General features: G+C 42.8%; 2 protein-coding genes across 2 annotated transcripts in view; one reads left to right on the forward strand and one right to left on the reverse strand.

The window, feature by feature from the left end:
• ube2o (ubiquitin-conjugating enzyme E2O) overlaps positions 1-14,034 on the reverse strand; it is a 45,933-nt gene extending 31,899 nt beyond the window's left edge. The window contains exon 1 of the mRNA XM_008291807.1: positions 13,554-14,034. Coding sequence (XP_008290029.1) covers positions 13,554-14,003 — 450 coding nt within the window. The 5' untranslated portion in view covers positions 14,004-14,034. The remainder of the gene's footprint in view (positions 1-13,553) is intronic.
• A 2,556-nt stretch (positions 14,035-16,590) lies between these two features.
• On the forward strand, positions 16,591-19,658 carry aanat1 (arylalkylamine N-acetyltransferase 1). The gene is made up of 3 exons (XM_008291809.1): positions 16,591-16,738; positions 17,099-17,253; positions 19,142-19,658. Exons 1-3 carry the CDS (start codon positions 16,591-16,593, stop codon positions 19,445-19,447), a joined length of 609 nt encoding a protein of 202 aa, XP_008290031.1. The 3' UTR covers positions 19,448-19,658.
• The last annotated feature ends 219 nt before the right edge of the window (positions 19,659-19,877 follow it).

The raw sequence follows: 19,877 nt of genomic DNA on the forward strand, positions 1-19,877 counted from the left end.
TCTTCTACCAGCATACTGATTCTGATCAAAAGTAGTAAATGTAAGTGACAGACGTGAACATTTCTAGCATTCACACGATACTAAACTGTTCAAATCAGCCAGAAACTATAAAAACTGACCGACTCATTGAATTTTCAACTCATCTGTGACATGCTGCTCTATTGGAAAACTAACTAAATCTAAGCTTAGAATCATTTCAAAATCACTTCATTTAAAAATTCACCAAAAAATAAATAATTAGCATTAACCGGATTCATCTTGAAGCCATTAATGACTCAGCAAACATGTCGGGGCTTTTTGGCTTAACTGCATGCTGAGTTCACACACAGCAGAAAGGAGAAAAGTATGAAAACAAATAAGAAATATTTTTAAATGTTGCACATAAAAATCGACAGACTCTCTAATGCCCAGTCAGTTTCTGGAAGCGAGTGGGACTGACCACTCACACAAGAAATACTCTACATAGTTTAATTACCGCCTGGTGAAACAGCACAAGTCTGAAGACATTTCTCTAACCATCACTGCACTCTCATCCTCGTCTCTGTTGTCCATCTGTACACTCACCAACACTCAAAACAGAACACAACGTAAGCTGCCACCCATTCAATACTCATTACATTACTTAAAAACCTCCTGAGCTGGTGTGGGCTGGGTTGTGAACATTAAAGCGGCCGTTTCTTGCTCTCCCATTGGTCAGGAGAACTGCTCTGTCACAGCTCCCTGATTGGCTAAACTGATGCTGCACTTCCTAAACAAAATGGAGCAAAAGGTCACCACTGGAAACAATGACTGAGCAACGATGGAGATTTTTTCACCACCGAAAAGCAGATAAATTAACAGATGTAAGCTGTTACCTTACTATCTAAACATATATGTTTTTACAAACAATAAAGTGACACTAATGGGTTTCCATAAATGTGATACAGCAAAAAATAAAATCAGAATCAATGACAAGCACTTGCAGTCTAGCTTTATTCGGCTGTAAACAACTGTATCATCCATCAGTCCTCGCACCGTGATAACGTTCACGCTGCTGTAGGACTGTGCAGTCTCACTGAAGCCTATTGATTGGGACACACAGGAAAGGTGCACAGCTCTATTAAAAAGAAAGCAGGCACAAGGCCTTTTACCCGCGGAGACCACAGGGGAGCGACGAGACAGCTAATAGCACAGAGTATCTATTATAGAGCAATTTCCTTACTGTGTAATTTGAGAGATGAAACGATAAAAGACCAATGGAGAGAGCAAGCAGAAAAAATAAAGATACAGAAAGAGGAGGACGGTGGAGCTGCAAAAAACACTGTACATTTGGAGGAAGGAAAAGAGCGTTAGAAATGTGAAATGAGAGGAGGGGGAAGAGGAAAATGCAAGAGGAAGAGAATATGAGATGGAGAGATGAAGGATGGGATGCAGGATACTCAAGAGAGTCAATCATGAAGATGGGAAAAAAAAAAAAAAAGTCAGGGAGGAAAAAGATGGCGCAAAGAGAGAGTAGACGGGGTGTGACGGGGAGAAAATGAAGATGAGCGGAGAACACGAGGTACAGAGGAGACAGCAGCCAGCCCAACAAGTGGGAGATCGAGACGGATCCCCGGAGAGAGGCAAAGAGTGAGGAAACAAGAAAAGCAGGAGCCAGAAATAGACGAGAGCGCAGATAGCAGATAGTGAGATAGAAAAAAGAAGAGCAGAGGGGTAGAGAGAGAGCAGACGGTCTCCCCACTGGGCAGGGCCAATACTGCAGAGGGGGAAAAAAAAAAAGGGAGGATGAGAAGATGAAGAGGGGAGGAAAGAGGGCTGGTTGGATGGATGCAGCTCCAGCAGTAAGGCAAGTCACTTCAGAGTGTATCTATTCCCGTGTGTGTGTGTGTGTGTTTGTGTGTGTGTCTGTGTTGTCTACGCAGAGAAAGAGTGGATCAAATGAGATCCATTATCTCAGGAGCCGGACGGCCATCCAGTCAGCACCACATTACGTCAACATTCTCCAACACTGGTCTGCTGGGACGCCGAGGGAGGTGAGGAAGGTTGTGATGATGGAGGCGGGGGGGTGAGGAAGAGGGAGATTGTCCATGATGGGATGGTGGGGGAGGGTGGGAAACTAGGAAGCAAGAGATGGAGTAAATAGGACAGAGGGAAGGAGGGATGGGGGAGGACAAGAAGGGGAGGAACGAATGAAGAAAGGGGAGAAGATGAGGGTCTTAAAGAGTGCGGAGGGACTGTCGCTTTGTGCCGTGTCATGCAAGATTTACAGCAAACACGAGGCGCTGACATCACCCTTCTAGTCGTAATTACAAGCGGTACAAGTGGGAATTTATTGGCAGGCCTGGATTTGCCTGACATGGTGTCACAGATGTGTATCAATCACACAGGCAATAAAAAAAACACCACCGACTCAGAAAGAAACTTACATGCATGCCTCAGATTGTTAGCTACGGTATGCCACATGCTCAATCTGTTTAAATAGAAACAAACATGGAGAAAGGTTTTGAAAACACAAAATGTGAAAAGAGACAAAAGTCAACAGGGCAAAACGGAGACGTAAGAAAGGAATTTGGTAAATGGAGAGACTAATTGATTTGGATTGCCAAGAAGCCAAGGAGGATCAATTAGGTAATAAGTCTACAGAGAGCATGGCAGGTTCACAGCTTGTCCTATTTCACACGAGCAGGTCTCAGTCTTAAAGCCCCTGACCCCAGGAAGGGATGCAACACGTATTTCATGCTTCCTCTTTTCAGCTTTGACATCTTCACCCACTGAGCATCACATGTAGACACCCTCTGTGGTCCTGGACACACAGCAGCTTTAGTGTTTGTTTGTGTATCGAGGGATAAAACAAGGCAACAGAGAAGCAACCAAGTCACCATTTTCTGTTTGCTTGAGGACCAGAAGTAAAAAAAATTGTAGTCAAACTGACACACGAAGATAAGTCTTTTGTATATACTACAGTGGGTTAGCTAAAGCAAACTACAGTACAATAGCTGCGCTCGCTATTTGTTTACGTATGGTTAATCTGTGATCAAACGCCATCCTTTCATTAATGAAATACAACAATCAAGCATGTATAAAGTGGCAGTGGGTCAACTTAAATCAATATGTGTGCACTCCTTTGACATGGGTATACAGTGTTTGCAGTTGCTAAACTTATAAAGACTAACTACAGCGTGAGTAATGTGACATCTGTGGATGCATTTTGTAATGAATATGAAAATCAGATTGACAATACAAAAGGTAGGTCACTCTTCTCCACAGCCATACCAGTCTGCTTGGTGTGTACAGTTTTGGTGATTATACTACTTTAGTATTTACAATAAGCAAACAAAGACAAGTTCCCTTTTCCTTGCAAGCCAACTTTCCCCACACGATATAATCTGGACAGCAGGTCGGCAATAGAGTGTGTTTTAAAGTCGATACTAGACAAAGTTCTCAGCTTTTCTTCCAATGCATATACTAAAAAAAAAAAATCTGTGTTTGCCAACAGATTAAATGAATGTTGTACAAGCAGTAGAATCAGTGCGGGGAGCTTTTGGAGGGCAGAAGTACAGCGCTGAATCTAAAACTAGACCTGCGTGCCTTCAACTAAATGTAAGCTCATGTCTTTTTAAAGTTCTTGCTTCCTAAAAGCTCTATTATACATTCACTATTTTCAGCATACAACATGAGGACGACTGCTGCATGCATTAGTCAGTTTATTTATAAAGCATATTTTTAGAAAATCAACAAACGTTGACCAAAGAGCTTTACAGATTAATCACATAAAGCACAGGCAGAAATAAGACTTAATAAGACTATCTGGACAAAATCATACCACAAACGACAGTGAACAGGCAATAAATAAAAGCTAGAATGGGATCAGGCGTCTCTTCATGGTGACAATTAAACCCTCTTGAAATTAATACAGATATTTCGCAAAATAAAACGTTTTGCTTTACGTTTGGGCCTCTCATATGAATGCTAACTGAGTTTTAGGTCATCCTTTTAGGAGCCTGGACAGGTCGCCAGTCCAGGGTGTCCATCCAAGCACACATTCACACCTACGGACAATTTAGAATCACCAATCAATCAACCTCAACATGTTTTTGGCCTGGGGGAGGAAGCCGGAGAACCCGGTCCACTGCAATGAGACAGCAAGGAGACAATGCAAACTCCAGAAAGATCCCAGGTGTCCTCACCGGGACGCGAACCAGCGACCTTCTAGCTGCGAGGCAACAGTGCTAACCACCGAGCCATCAATGTCTTCTAAATTGAAGATTTTTAAAATCTCTGGTTTATGTGTGTCTGTGTAGACATTTTGGGAAACAGTGACATCACACCTCAATTCCTGTACACCCAAGGTTGCTTGGAAATGAGCCTGTAATAACAAAAGCAGTTGTAGATATACTGTATATACCAGTCTGTTTACATTTGTTTATACGTCCATCTAGAAAAGCATCTCCATTAGTGTGTACAAAGCTGACGGGGCTAAAGAAGAAGAAATGGGTCTAAAAAAACTGCTTTTAAAACTATCTAGGGAGGAAGAGTATCCCACAATTCAGAGCCAGTGACTGAAAGTGCTCGATCACCTTTGGGTCGGTGGCGCGTGGTATCGAGAGCAATCATTTGTCGGCAACGAGGTGCAATAGAGGTGAACAGTTCAGAAACGTAATCTGGTGCTTGCTCATGCAGCGCTTTATAAACAAATAAAAGACTCTTAAAATCAGCTCCGTACTTCACTGGTAACCAGCAGCCAGCACAGAGGAGATGTGCTCCGTCTTCCTGATATCAGTGAAGTGTCTCGCTGTTGCATTTTGAACCACCTGCAGGCGAGATAACATCGGCTGACTGATTCCTACATAGAGAGAATTACAGCATTGGAGGCGAGAGGAAATAAAAGCATCAACTGCAGCCACTAAATCTTTAACGGACAGAAGTGATTTTAATTTTGCAAGTGATCTACGATGAAAGGAGGCTGCGCTGACAACTGACTTGATTCCAAACCGAGACGTTGTGAATTTCTGAGCTTCAAGGCCTCCGTCAGATGTGAGAAAACAACAGCAATGCAGCCTTTCTTGTTTTTAAGCAGGAAACGTGCGGCTGATGACAACACCTGATACCCTGTGCCTGTCATGGACCTTACACGTATGCATGTTTGTGTTCCTGGGCCTGCTTGGCACCTGCTTAATTCCATAACTAAGGCTCTGTGCTCCAAAGCGCTGCTGGGCGGGCCTTGGCAACAGCCTCGTGTCCCAGATTACACCGACGCCTGCCAGCCTACCTCGAGCACCTGCGCGGCTCCTGAGCAAACGGCGCTGAAGGATGCATACCGTCATTTGAAGGCTGTTAGTGGCGCTAATTTGGAGCAAAGCGTACCGTTTTAGAAGCCGTTTTCGACCGTCAGCCTCGAGGTCAGCTTGGAAATCAATCGTGCAAGAGCCAAGACTGTCCGAATCCAATTCCATTCAATGTCAGAAAAGCACCTTACTGTATCTTCATTTATGATCAAACGCAATGTGGGAGGTCAAAACAAGCATTATGATGACTTGAAGTGTGCAGATTGAAGCCAACCAAATAAATGGCTTAAGTGCTAAGTTAATTAGTACGTGTGGAGTAAATAAATAGAAATAGCTAATGTGATCACTATCATCCGCTCAGTAGGGAACCACTGTAGCCACAACACATCGCTGAAGGCCAGACAATAACCGTGTTTGCTCATTTATAAACCAATCATGGTGCCGATTTATGAGCGGAGCTGCAGATACACGTTAATCACACACATCCTTGTTGTCAGCTTCAGTTTACTCCCTCTAACATTGTTCTTACTGACACTTCTATTAGTCAACCTCCCTTCCTCAGACCATTTGGAAGAAGAACCAATAATTGTGTAAAATCTAATTGCGTTTTAAAAGCATTTTAGCAGTAAGCTGATCTCTTTCTAAGTGCTTTGTAGTCTTGCAGCTAAAACGCTTTCGGAGCGCCGAGGTCTGGACAGGAATGAAAACTATTTTTGTCATCATGAGCAGAGGATGGATGGAAGCTGAAAGAAATCGGTGTGGTGCAGTGACTTGAATGTAATTCAGCAGTCAGCCCTTCTAGGAAAGACATGTTTTCTATTGTGTAGGTCAGCGGGGGTGTGACCAGACTTCTGTAGCTGGATGGATGAGGGCAGAAGGCAGGGCCGGCCTGACAGATAGGAGTCACCCTGCGGTCAGAGCGTCGTGCACCTGCAGCATTCTCTCTCTTCACACCCCTTGAATTTTAATGGATTTTTAGACTATTTTTGCCATCTGCCGTTACAAGAGCAATGAAATTACCTTTCTCACTTAATAATTTGGCTAAAATGTCGATAAAACCGAGTCATGACACCGTGTTTTTAATTTGTAAGATTACAAGGCGGGGAGTGGGAGTCTATCCATCCATCATCTATACACCACTTCATCCTCACTAGGGTCACGAGGGAGCTGGAGTCTATCCCTGGACAGGTCACCAGTCTATCACAGGGCTACACTTAGAGACAGACAACCAAGCACACTCACATTCACACCTATGGACGACTTAGAATCACCAATTCACCTCAACATGTTTTTGGAACTTGTTTGGAACACGCTGCACGGAAAGAACATGCAAACGCCACACAGAAAGATCCTGGGTGTCCTCACCGGGATGCGAACCAGCGACCTTCTTGCTGCGAGGCAACGATGCTAACCACCGCTCCACCCTGCAGCCCAAGTGGGAGTCGAACAGACACATTTATCCCTGTACATGAAGTCCGTCTGTCTGCTAAATGACTTGCTGAGCAGCTGGTGCTTTTAAAACAAAAATAAAAACTATATCTCCATGAACAGCAGTAAAACCAAAGGAGCCTCCCTCCTCCCTTCATAGAGCGCCACGCTCACCGGGCTTCATTTATACAACCTACGATACTCAATTGTCCATGTCTTCCTTTTTCTGTTGCAACTTAATGGCTACAGGATAAAACAACCCACATAATGTTCAGGTTTCTTCCCCTATACATCAGTGTGGGGTCATGCACTTGCAAGAAGCCAAGTGGAAGTTATTAATCATAAATCAGTCTGATTTGTATTCAGAACCTCTACAGATGCATAATGCTGCGAACTCAAGGGCACTGTAACACGGCAGAGCAGCCTGAAAGAAGCAGCAGAAGTGGGATTTCATCCTAAGACAGCACACCAGAAGATGCCGAGAATTTAAAATGGCTCAGAGAGCAGAAGGTGGGATGATGCCATTTCAAGAAGTAAAAGCCTGCGTATTACCGTAACAGCCATCTGGTACCGACCTGTCTGCCCATCTCATTACTTCATTTCCAGTCAAGATTTTATTTATTTAATTCCAACTTTCTCCTTGTGGCTTTGAGACCTGGGTGACATTTTTCATTGGTATTCAATACTTGCTTTTGACGTCGCATTTCTCATCTTTCTCACACATTAACGGCTCTTTTCTCCCCGTCCCCACTTTTTTTTTCCCTCCACCTCCACCATGTGTCTGTCTGCAGTGCAGTCAGTCTGGCTGCAACCTCCCCTGTCATCATTGTTACCACATCAGCCTCCTCCTCCCCCTCCACCCACGCTGTCACAACGGCTGCTGCTGTTTCCAGGGAGGAGATTGTGGTGTGGCCTCGGCTCACCTCGACCCCTCTGCGCTGACACCCACCTCCACAGGACACGGAGCATTAATTAAGGCATGAACAGCACGGCGGACGAGAACTGCTGCAGCATCGCGCGTACCAGGAGAAACTGTACTGTACTGTACTGTACTTCTGAAAGTCTCATCAGCGGAGTGACACCCTGGACACCCACTGCACAGCTGGTCCCTCTGTGCATCCACATGCTGGGTACCTGCTGCAGTGCACTTACATCCTTGGAGGGAAGTCTCAAGGTTGTGCTGCACAAACAGGGTTGTGTGTGTTTGGTAATGCTGACTAAGGCCTGTGGAAGGGCCAAAGCCAGCGACCAAAGGTGTGCTGTCAAAAAAAAGGGTGTACAAGGATTTCTGTTTTTCCCACATGTGATGTTCAGTAAAACTCCTACAGTCAAACAGCTGCTGTTAGAACGTCAGTTTCTGTGGTCATACTTGTGCTCCTAACATTTCAGACTGAGTTCCACCTGGAACCTTTCGGCCGTGCACCAGTTGCTGTCGTCCATCAGCTACAGCATGATCACAGGGTTCAAAGCTGGCTAGACACTGTTCCAGTTTTATGAAACATGTAAGATATTTTAACTTACACTACATTTGTTAATTGGGCCACGACTTCTCTGTTTAAACTATACTGGTCAATTACCCACGTGGGTCTCACACTGAACACAATTATACCAGGTACTGGTCTCACTGGTCTATTGACTATCCCAATAAATAAAAAAAAAACAAAAAAAAAAACAAGATAGCTGTGATTTAAAGGTTGACAAAAAGAGAAAGAAAGGCAGCGCTACTTTAGCTATTTAGCCTGGCTTTATAAAACTGCATTCTGGCATTAATGGTTAATTTAATTAGAAATATATTGCCTACATGGACATTTTTTGTTCTAAACTTGAGTTTTATTACTATGAAGTATTTGAGTGCCTCAACACTAAGATTTATGGTAAATTAGGGACATTTCTGAAGCTTTTGGAAACAAATGAAGAAAAAAAATTACACTTATATTTGTTTTCTCTGATGTGACTCCAAAATCCAGATCCCAGCTGTGGGTTTGTGTACCGTTACACCCCTACTGTCAAAAAGTCCTCATTTTGTTTCTGATGTGCTCCGAAAGTAAAACAGCAGGTTGTTCCACAAAACACACTCATAACGGTATTTACTGAAATTATACAAAATCACCTCCTTGGACAAACTCCCAGACCGCTGAATAGAAAATGAACCTAAAACAATCAAAAATCACAAGTCCAGACAGCACATATAATCGAGCGCCATGGCAACAAAAAGCCAGACGACGCACAGACGCACAGAAAATCCTTCGCTACACATGCTGCATGTTAAAGAAAACCTCTTTCTGCCTGGAAACACAAAAATGTACCGAGTCACGATGTCAATTCATCAACACCTGTATTACACATGCATTTATCTCATCGGCTCTTGATTATTTGGTATTTCTCTAGATTGACGTGGAAACAAACCAGGTGAACCTGCCACACTAACCTCACACAGAATCATAACCAGTATAGGTTGTTTTCTCACTCTTTCCTGTGCAGAACACTGCTGAAATTGGTGAAAGTGTGAAGTTGAGAACGAGGTCTTCCTGTGACCTGCACCTGCTGGAAGAAGTTTTAAGGTCAGCGAGGACACGAAGCGTTTTGTTCCATGATTAATAACAATATAGAGGCAGTGATGTCCTTGTAATGGCAGGATTATAAGTTTTCTTTCTATTAATGCACAAAGGAAGGTTTAGGTGCATTTAGCTGGAAAGTCAATTAAGGCGAGTTATCAAAACATTGGATAAACGATGGCTAATATCAGACAATACAAACAATACAGTCCACCACACTGTAGAGTATTTCTTTTATCATGATTAAAAAAAAAAATTGAATCACTCTCCTCTTCCAGGGCCTCTGTGCAACTGCTTCAAAGCCTTGCAGGCAACAAGATAAGTCAGCCATGTTCCTGACTGACTTACCACCAAACCAGTTGTGAAAGTGGAAGCAGTGCAGCCGACAACAACCGAGGCGTCCCTGTTCATACCTGCACTGAGACCAAGATCTAAGCCTCATCTGGGGAAAGTTATTAAGATTTCATAGGGTGAAAAAAACTGTGAGGTAGCGAACTGCATACGTGCTTCCATTTCAAGGCGCTAACGTTATCCTGGGAGGTTGTTTTTGTTTGTGCCATTTGCTCACTAAAGCAAGCAAGTCTGAGAGTCGATGACAAAGATTTACTGATTCCTCAGATTACATATAATGCATTCGATTTAAAAGGATTTGACAAAAGGGATAGTGAGAGGAGTTAATTCTCACACACAATACAGACATTTGCTTCGGCTGACAACTGATGACAGAAGGTGAAGATGTCCTGTGGTATCGGGCACCAACATGTCAGCAGCAGATCCTTTAAGTCCGAAAAGTGACGAGATGGGGCTTTGATGGATCAGACTTGTTTTTCCAGCACGTCCTCCAGGTCTGGAGGCCGAGCCAACACTTGGGAACTCTTGTGTTCCTTAAACCATTCTTGAAGCAGTAAGACAGGGGGTGTCATCCTGCTGAAAGGAACCACATCTATCAGAGAACACTGCTGCCATGAAGAGGTGTACATGGTCGGCAGCAATGATTAAGAAGGTGATACGTTCACATGAATTCAGAACCCAAGGTCTCCACTCAGAGGAACATTTCCAATAGCATCACACTGCCTCCGTTGGCTTGCCGTCTTCCCATAGTGCATGCTGATATCATCTCCTCCCCAGGTCAGTAAAGCACACACGCCCAGCCGTTGACATGATGTAGAAGAAAATGTGATTCATCAGGTAAGGCCATCTTCCTACATGACGTCCGCCTGCTCATTGTGGGAGCTTTCTGCAGCAGATCCAGGGTCACCATGGTCACGCTGATCACTCGGCAGCTACATGGCTTGGTGTGACATCTTTCTGTCATAGCCAACATTAAGGTGCTGCAATAGCTCTTCTGATCGGACCGTGAACCGGCCGTCGCTCCCAACCCACACTAATTAGAAAATGGGAAACAATTACCCCGTCCCCAGCTCAACAGGTGTCCTTCCTCGAACTAGTTTTGGTAGATACTAACCACTGCATACCAGAAACACCCAACAAGACCTTCCCTGTTGGAAGACGTTCTCACCCAGTCACGGCAATTTAGCCCTGATAAAGTCGTTAGACCTGTAAACCATTTTTCCTGCTTCAAACACATCAGCTTCAAGAACTGGCCGTTTACTTCCTTCTTCGTGTATTCCGCCCCTTGGCAGGTGTCACGGCAATAAGACAAGAAATGATATCCACTAACTGTCAGTGCTTTTAATGTTGTTGGAATAAATAGTTTTCTTTCCTCAATATTCTTCATATTCAAGAAAGAAAGTCAGAGATCGGAATAGAGAAAAAGTTTTCTCATTGTACACAGATGTTGGAGAGAACAAAAAAAGGCCAATTTAGGTTTACATATTTTTTGCTATATATATATTTTTTAAAAAGACGTATATTGTACTCGAGGATTTTTTTCTAGAAATCACTCATGAAACCATAATGCTGTAAAAATGCGAGTCTTATGAACCCCAAGAGTAAGTCTGACAAGTGCTTCAGCTTTTGAAGCAGCAATTTTCCTCGTCCTGATCACTTCTGGGAGAAAACATTTCTACTGAGGTGCAGCCTGCAGAATAAATACAAGTCAAAAATGAGTGCAAATACCATCTTGAAGATATGCAACTTTGCATACTGCAGGAAGTAATCATGAATTATTGATTAGAATCTAAAACCATGCTCTCAGGATAGATGCAGAGAACAAGAAGAAGGAGCCTTGTGAGACAGGGCATGTGGTGCATCCAGATACGCAAACGAGAAATCACTACAAAAGAACGTACACAAGAGAACGACACAATGCGATCCACACACGTGCACATCAGCGCACACTGGATGCTTTGGGGACGCGGTGTTAACGCTCCACGTGGTGCGTTAACATCAGCGTTGTTGTTTCAGGGACGTGTCATTCGGCCTTTGTTGTAACAAAGGTTGACACTCGGACCAGAACTTTACTCATTTAGCTTAAAAGACAAAGCAGCGGGTCCTAAAATAGGTTTCTTCTGGTCCTATCCCGTGTCCCTGAAATGAGTTTGTATGAGCTTGTTCCAGACCTGTCCTCCTTCAAAACCCTGTGACCCCTTTTCCACAAAGCCCAGGAGGAATCTAGAGAAGCCCGAGAGGATTTACATGACAGTGCAGCTTTTCCATTTCCCTTTACCAGCGACAACGTAATGTATATTTTGCCTGTAAAAGGAAAATGAAAATCAAGTAGATTTTCTTAATGAAAGCTCCGTACATAGGACCTTTGTGTCCAACTGGAACAAAGCATGACAACAGTGTTATTTACCAGCATTTATGGTGAAACGTTGATACGGCATTGCACGGTTACGAATTTAAATGAAGGATGCCAAACTTGCACTGGAATTGAGTACGTGACCAGAATTAGATGCTACATATTAAGCCTCAACCAAGACAGACAAAGTTACATTATCTTCAACATAAAATGGGTCTCATGGCTATGGTTCGATGGGCTTCAGGATTTTACAGAGTTACCTTGATAACTAAACCTTCTTCTTGGAGGAGGTTTATCTGTTTGCATACCAGCCAACAAAACCTTACTACAAAGTTCACCTGCAACACATAAACTACCACTTTACAGGATCATTATCTTGATGCTGTGAATAATAAACTCATCCATTGGCGTCACCGATTGTTTATTTGGGCGTCACATATGCTTCAGACTTAGAAGTATTCAAATTGCTTAAAGATGCAAAGGCTAAAAAGCCATCGTACCAAAACAGTTTGAAAAAATAATCACATTAACTATCAGCTGATAATTAGTCACTAGTTTCGGCTACTCAGTTGTGAATATTTGACGGTCTTGTTGGTGTTTTATGATAATGAAATGAGTTGTCGGTAAACTTTTTGGACATTTTATAGAAAAAACAAGCAACAGATTATTCAGCAATAATAAACTGCAGCAGCTGAAAACAATATTTAAAAAGTAATAACATAAAACTGCTGAGGCGTTGCCACTAATGACTCCAAAGTGTCTTAAATTGTCTTGTTTTATCTGAGCCTCAAACCTGTTCGATATACAACTGGGAGAAGATTTCTTTTATTTATAAGCCAGAGCAAAAAAAAATGTTGCAGGAAATTTGACAACACAATTAATCAATTATCTACTAATTTTGGGTTGATCAACAATTTAATTACTTACTAAAATTTGATTTCAGTTGGAAAAACACCCAAAAAAAATCTGTTCCCATGACTGTCAAACTGATAAAGCATCAAGTCATCAATGAATTTGTTGAAAGATTTCTTCTGCTAACACCTGCTAGCTCAGTGTCCAGCTCTGTCCATGTTGGTTTAAAACAACATGCAGGTTTATTTAAGACACTGAAACGTTATTCAAATAATAATGTTTGTTTCATGACATACAACGCCTGGTCTGAGGCCAGGTCACACCCAGCCGAGGAACTACAGGATGAGCTAATCAATAGGTGTAAGGTTGCTAGCCGGCACCTGCCAAAACCTTCACACCTGCTCACGGAGGGCTGCTGGCCGGACACCCGCTCGTGTATGTTTGGTGTAAAAGCAGCTAGCTGGACGCAGTCAGGTGGAACGAGCCTGTGTCGCCTGCCAGGACCAGCTGGGAGACATGAGGCTATGAGCTAAACTGCTAGCTAGCATGTGTGCTTGAATGCTAGCCAATTAGCGGGCTCGGTGGTGCGTTTTAGGCAGATGGATTAAGTGAACCTTATCCCTGACTGGCTAACAAGTCGCCTTATCTCCTCCAAAAAGCCAACAGGCAGCTACAAACGGCGCGGTGCTCATGTCAGGCTGAGGCAGCCGCCCAGCGCCCAGTGTAAACAGTGAACACGTTAGCTGGTACCTTTGTCTCCCTGATGTCCTGCTTTCCTCCTTCAGGGTACCACTGGACGCGGACAAATCCCCTTCCGAGAGGCCGACTCGGGGTGTCCGCGGCACTCTCAGTGTCCGAACCACACGGGACTCGTCCTCCGCCTCCTCCGCCTCCTCCTCCGCCGCCGCCTCCTTCTCCGCCGCCTCTCCCTCCGCCGTCGTCGAGGTCCGAGTCCGAGTTAAAATCCTCCTCGCCGTGGATCATCCGTACGAGGCCAAACCGGACTGAGCCGCGATACCGTCCGGAGACCAGGTCGTGGGAGAACAGCAGCCGCTGGGAGCCGTCCGCCGTGGGAGAGAGAGCCATGGATGGAGGCTCCGAGCCCGGGCTGGCTGCGGGAGAGAGGCCCGGTGTCGGTGATGCTGCCGTGGCTGCTGCGTCCGATGTGGCCGCCGCATCTGATGCTACGGGCTCCGCCATCGCTGCTGTTGTCAGGGAGTGATGCTAGAGCGCGAGGATGACGGTGGAATGAAAAAAGCTGTAACCTGGAAGCAGCGAAGTGCACGTGGTTACGTAGCTACGCAGCGCTACGTAACTAGCGCAGTGTGAGAGCGTCATGACGCAGTTTCGGCTGTCACCACGGGGCGGCGCCGTCAGACAGAAGCAGCAGCAGCGAGACTAGAAACCTGCTGTGACTGTGAGAGAAACATACGACGATATGTGATCATAAATAGGTAAACAAATAAATAAAAGTTTGTTTTTCTCACAGTTACAGCAGAACACCACCTCCTCTAATATCTTCTTTTGTCCACAACCCAAAGTTTACTGTCACAGAGGAGGAAAGGCATCATTCATACTTAGGAAGCTGGAATCAGAGAATCTAACCTTTTTTCTTCTAAAATTACTCAAACAAAATGACTGATTATCAGAATAGATTGCAATTAATTTAATCGTTTAGACGTTAATTGATTAATGGTTGCAGCTGTAGGAAAAATCCACTTGTTTGAAAACAGATCATATGGAGCCTACGAGTGTTACTCTGCCTTAAATTATTAAATATCCAATTGTAGCTACAGCCTTACACTTTTTTTTTTTTTTAAGATAAAAGCAAAGAGCCAGATAGTTACCCCTGATATGGTGACCTTTGACCTCCAGCTTAACTATTTTTGCACAGATTGACCCCAAAATCCAAAATAGTTTTTTTTAAACAGAATATTCAACATACTTATCTTTCTACCCCTGAACACGTCCATTTGCCACAACCAGTGTAGACTTCACCAGGTGGGTAATTACTGAATAAATTAAATGGCCGCTACTAATAAGCAGATTATTATTCTATGCCTCATATTTGATATCTACAAGTGGTGACGTGACTGAAACAGTGGGTCTTTAGCTGAGATAAACCTTCTTGTTTGGTTCATGAGAATCTGTTCAAGTTACTCTCAAGTTCTCCAACATAAAGATAATTACAAAACAAACGAGCTCAGACAAAAGTGTAAATAAAGTCCACATCAAAACTCTGTCATTTTTTCTTTTACAAGACATTTTTCCGTTTCTTTCACATTGTGATGTTTGATTCTAACATTTTTTATATAAATCAGCATAAATATTGTTGTTGTACATATATTTATCACTATTTGAAAGAAACACTGCGTATATTAACAATTGAAAAATAGCCAGTACTTTTTAAACTGTTATTTCATTCAAGGATTCAAGGATTCAAGGCCTTTATTGGTCACAAACATAGTTATACATGGTATAACGCGCAGTGAAATGCTTTGTGCACCTGTTCCACACCAAAACAATATTAAAAAGATGAATAAGAATAAAGAATAAAACACACAAGACATAAATATACATGTGATATATATATATAGAGAGAAAGGGATGAAAAAAATAAGCAAAAATAAATAAAGCAAATTTTTAAACAGTGCAAAAGGAGATAAAATAAATAAAGAAAATAATATCATATACATGTATACATACAAAGTGCAAAATGACAGATTTGTTTCAGTAAATTACAGATAACATCTAATAAAATCACATTAAAAGTGTCTTAATTTACATGCTGACTGTAAAATAAAGGCCAGAACACATAAAAAGAAATATTTTACAAGAAGTAATTTGTTCTCTTACAATTTGTGAATGTAAAATTATAGTTTTATTGTACTTGGTTAGGGTAAAGAATATTGTGTTTCCAGTTGTTGACAGTGTGTATCCTTTAGTGGCCTCCTAAAGACAAACCACACAAGGAAACGCATTAAAACATTGAGTTCTGCTGCTGTCCTGTCTGATAATTCAAAGTCTGCTACATCTTGTGAGAAATCTGTTTATCTGCAGAGGTCAACAACGTGAAGTTCTTAACTGAGATTATTTAAGTCTGAAGAAGTGACAAACAAGCTCCTACACGTTTTGTAATCCTCTTACGGATCTGGAAAATAAAGCGTGGAAAAATCGTGAACTCGACTTAAAGGGACAATGGAAAGTCTCCGTCAGAGAATCACATGAAGACGAGGAGTCCTTAAGATGGCCCAGTTAAGCAACACCGGCAGAGGACACTCAGTCTGCTGGCAACGTTAATTAAAGTTGACACTGTGGTGGTTAACCAGTCAGAAAACAGCTAAACTGGCATTACTCTAAAGCACTTTGTCACAGCGGACATTGCTCATGACAACAGGTTGGAAATACACTGGAATGACAAGTCCAACACATGATCAGTAAAATCCAAATCTGCTGCGGGCCTGATGGAGGCATGACGAGGATAATTCTCAACACACGGATATCCCTCCTGACCCCGTGTAAATATGTTTATTGTTCAACGCACTCACGGGGAATGGAGGGTTTGGTCACCCAGCTCACTTCAGGATTAGAAACTACCACCCCGACGCAGCGGTATAAATACCGGAGGTGCGCCACTCTCAGCTCAGTCTTTACGCGCACACTCCTGTTACGCACGGATCGGGCTCTAGTAGAAGCTCGTGTTTGAAGAAGTTTAGAGAGAAAATCTCACGCCGTATTCTTTTTTATTTTTATTTTCCTCCAAAATCTTCTTGGCAAACATCAAACCATGTCGGTGGTGAGCGCAGTGCCGTTCATGAAGCCGCTCCACATGCGCTCTCCGGTGCCGCGGGGTCGCCGCCACACGCTGCCGGCCAGCGAGTTCCGCTCCCTCAGCCCGGAGGACGCCATCAGCGTGTTCGAGATTGAACGAGAAGGTAAACAAACTTTAAATATCAACTTTACAGACTTACAGCAGGCGCCACGGCTGTTTAAACTGCTTCAGCATAGGTAGTTCTGGCACAATTACGCACACGTGAAAAGGGAATTCATTCAATCATGCAGCCTCCACAAGCTGAAAACAAGTCTATGAGTAAAATATTAGCAGTTGTTGACATAAATTACATTAACAGAAATTATAAGTATCGTTTTTATGACATTATCCCTGCTTTTAGTTGCTGTCATCCATGTCTTTCCATGTTGTTTTCTCTGTGTGGAACATTATCGCAATCCAGGCGCATTAATGTCTAATTTCCTGATCCCTGACTCTCCTCCTTCTGCTCTTTCTCCCCACACAGCCTTCATCTCGGTGTCCGGTGAGTGTCCTCTCCACCTGGACGAGGTGCGTCACTTCCTCAGCCTGTGTCCTGAGCTGTCTCTTGGCTGGTTCGAGGAGGGACGGCTGGTGGCTTTTATCATCGGCTCACTGTGGGACCAGGAGAGGCTTACCATGGTAAGACAGAGCGGAGGACACCTGCACACCGATTTGTATCCGTCTGACTGACCAGGGAAAATTTAAGACCAAGGTTGAAAACAGATTAAGACAGGAGATTTAAGTGCATATTTATGGTAGAATGTGTTCGGAAACTCAGCTGGTGATGGTAAATGTCAAACAAATCCACTTAAATCTTATTGGAAATGTACAGCCTCAGCATTATGGCCTCTAGTTTAGATGAAGACAGACCCAGAGAGATCCAGACTAATCAGGAAAGTTGTATTCGCCTCTGAGTTTTCTTGAAATTGTGAAAAGTCTTCTGTACTAATTTTAAGCTGCAACAAAACTGAAATCATGTGCACAGTTGTAAAGTTTGATTTCTCATGTGCACATAAACTCCTGAGACATCTGTGCAATAAAAAGTGATTAGAAAACACGTGACAATATAGCTGCATTAGAAAACAGAAGTCAGTGTCATACCTACAAGGCAAACCATTAAAGTCCTGCACATACATTAGAGCTAATGTGCAGGGCTGTGTAAAGGAACCACAGACAACAAGGTGCTGGATAGAAAGAGGTCACAATATGTTAAATTAGCTACTTCTCTGAGATGGCTGGAAGATCTCTGTGCATCTGCTCTCTCGTGAGTTCAAATCACAGGAAAAGAGCATTTTCTTTCCATTGTGACACATTCTAGCTGTTCTCATGATTCTGGAGGTGAAGATGAACACTTGGTTGATTGAATGATAAAACATTTTAGCAGAATAACTGGTGGAATAGAGAAGAATCAGAACTCATTAGCCAAGATTAGTCACTGAAATATACTGAGTTAAGCCTCGTGGTGGACAATACCTGTGCTTAAGTACCATTTTGAGGTGTTTGCTTCCTCTCCTCCACATTTCAGAGTGTTATATTGCACTTTTACTTGCTCATGAGTTAGTTTGCAGATTAACTTCTATGAACAAAAATAGTTCATGAAACAGTTCATTCCTACCTAGACCCACTACTCACTACACTGCTTCATACATATTAATGCATCACTGACAATAAATAAGAAATTGCCTATATAATACTTAAAAAGGAATTTGTAGCATTTAAATGCGGAGTTGATTTTAAAGTTCTTCATTTGTCTCTAAAGCCGCGCAGATCTTAAATTTGCACTTGCAGCTCTGAAGCTTTTCAAAATCCTTCTTTCAATCAGATGTTCCTCTTCCATTTGAACTTTAAAGAAACATTAATTTTAATAACTTTTGGTTGCTCTTAGTAGTCTTAATAGTTTAGTGTTCTATATGTATTTTATGTTAGTATTTGATCTTACAAGCCCTTATCTTGTTTTGCCGAGAAAAATCTAAATTTGGATGCATTTTTCTGGCAGGGGTGCCAGAAAAAACGGGAGCAAACAGTTGAAATGTCTGTAGAATAATTACATTTTTTAGCTGATTTAAATAAGTGAAACTGTCACGGTCAAACAATGCAAAAGAACAAATTAGTATTTGTAAAGGTACAGATCTTTTAAGTGGACATTATGTACAGTTCTGGCACTTTCTTTTTAAAGTCAGCTTGTAAATTAATAGTTTTTCTGTGATTTTATAAGATACTATATTTAATTTAGCAAAACAAGGAAAATCTGTAAAAATAAATACATAAATTTTTTAAAAAAACATTACATTTAAAAAAATTCTAAAAAAAAAAAAAAATCATAATCTAAAGTGTATATAAATAAACATGATTTGAAGTGATCAGATTTACTGTAATAATTTTTGTTTTTTTGTTTTATTGTATTCATACTGAAAGCTTTCGGCCTTTGTGCTGCAGCGCCAAATGTCCCTGTAGAGACTCAACAGGCAGCTCAACAACACAACAGTTCTTAGTCCTCACAGCTCTCTTGTCGCTCTCTGCTCTCCAGGACGCTCTGACCCTCCACAAGCCCCACGGCCCCACCGTCCACATCCACGTCCTGGCCGTCCACCGGACCTTCCGCCAGCAGGGGAAAGGCTCCATCCTGATGTGGCGCTACCTGCAGTACCTCCGCTGCCTGCCGTACGTCCGCCGCGCCGTGCTCATGTGCGAAGACTTCCTGGTTCCATTCTACCAGAAGTCAGGCTTCAAGGTTCAGGGCCCCAGCGAGATCACAGTGGGGCCCCTGACCTTCATCGAGATGCTCTACCCAGTCAGGGGCCACGCCTTCATGCGCCGCAACAGTGGCTGTTGAAGACAGACGGGACTGAAAGTGCATCATCTCTGGCTGTCAGGGATGCTGGGAGCTCCCACCTCCCTCAGAAACAGAAAAGGGGACACGTGAGCAGTTGTGTTGTGCGCGAGCGATCCGGTGCAGCGATTGTGTTTGTGATCGTCACTGTGAGAGAAACTTGCTCAGCAGGCAGCGAGGCGTGAAATCTGAATTCTGCACAGAGCTGAAAACAAAAAAGAAAAGCCGCCATCCAGCTGTGGACAACAGCTGCTTGGAGAAGTGGTGGGAAACAGAGAAGATATCTTGATTTGTATTTCAGTGTGTCTGTAACATAAAATCCAAATCAGTAGGACAAATTTCAGCTTTGTTTTTCGTATTAAGCTATTCTGATAAATGCTGGACATTTATTAATCATAGAATGCAGCTGCCTTGTTTCTTTTTTATTTGTTTT

The sequence above is a fragment of the Stegastes partitus genome, unplaced genomic scaffold (assembly GCF_000690725.1).
Source record: "Stegastes partitus isolate 25-593 unplaced genomic scaffold, Stegastes_partitus-1.0.2 Scaffold764, whole genome shotgun sequence".
NCBI lineage: Eukaryota > Metazoa > Chordata > Actinopteri > Pomacentridae > Stegastes > Stegastes partitus.

What these genes read in the sequence shown, in the direction of transcription:
- aanat1 (XM_008291809.1), top strand. Translation starts at nt 16,591, where the DNA reads ATGTCGGTGGTGAGCGCAGTGCCGTTCATGAAGCCGCTCCACATGCGC. An exon ending in GTTCGAGATTGAACGAGAAG is followed by an intron (nt 16,739 to 17,098) that starts GTAAACAAACTT and finishes CTCCCCACACAG; the next exon opens with CCTTCATCTCGGTGTCCGGT. An exon ending in ACCAGGAGAGGCTTACCATG is followed by an intron (nt 17,254 to 19,141) that starts GTAAGACAGAGC and finishes TCTGCTCTCCAG; the next exon opens with GACGCTCTGACCCTCCACAA.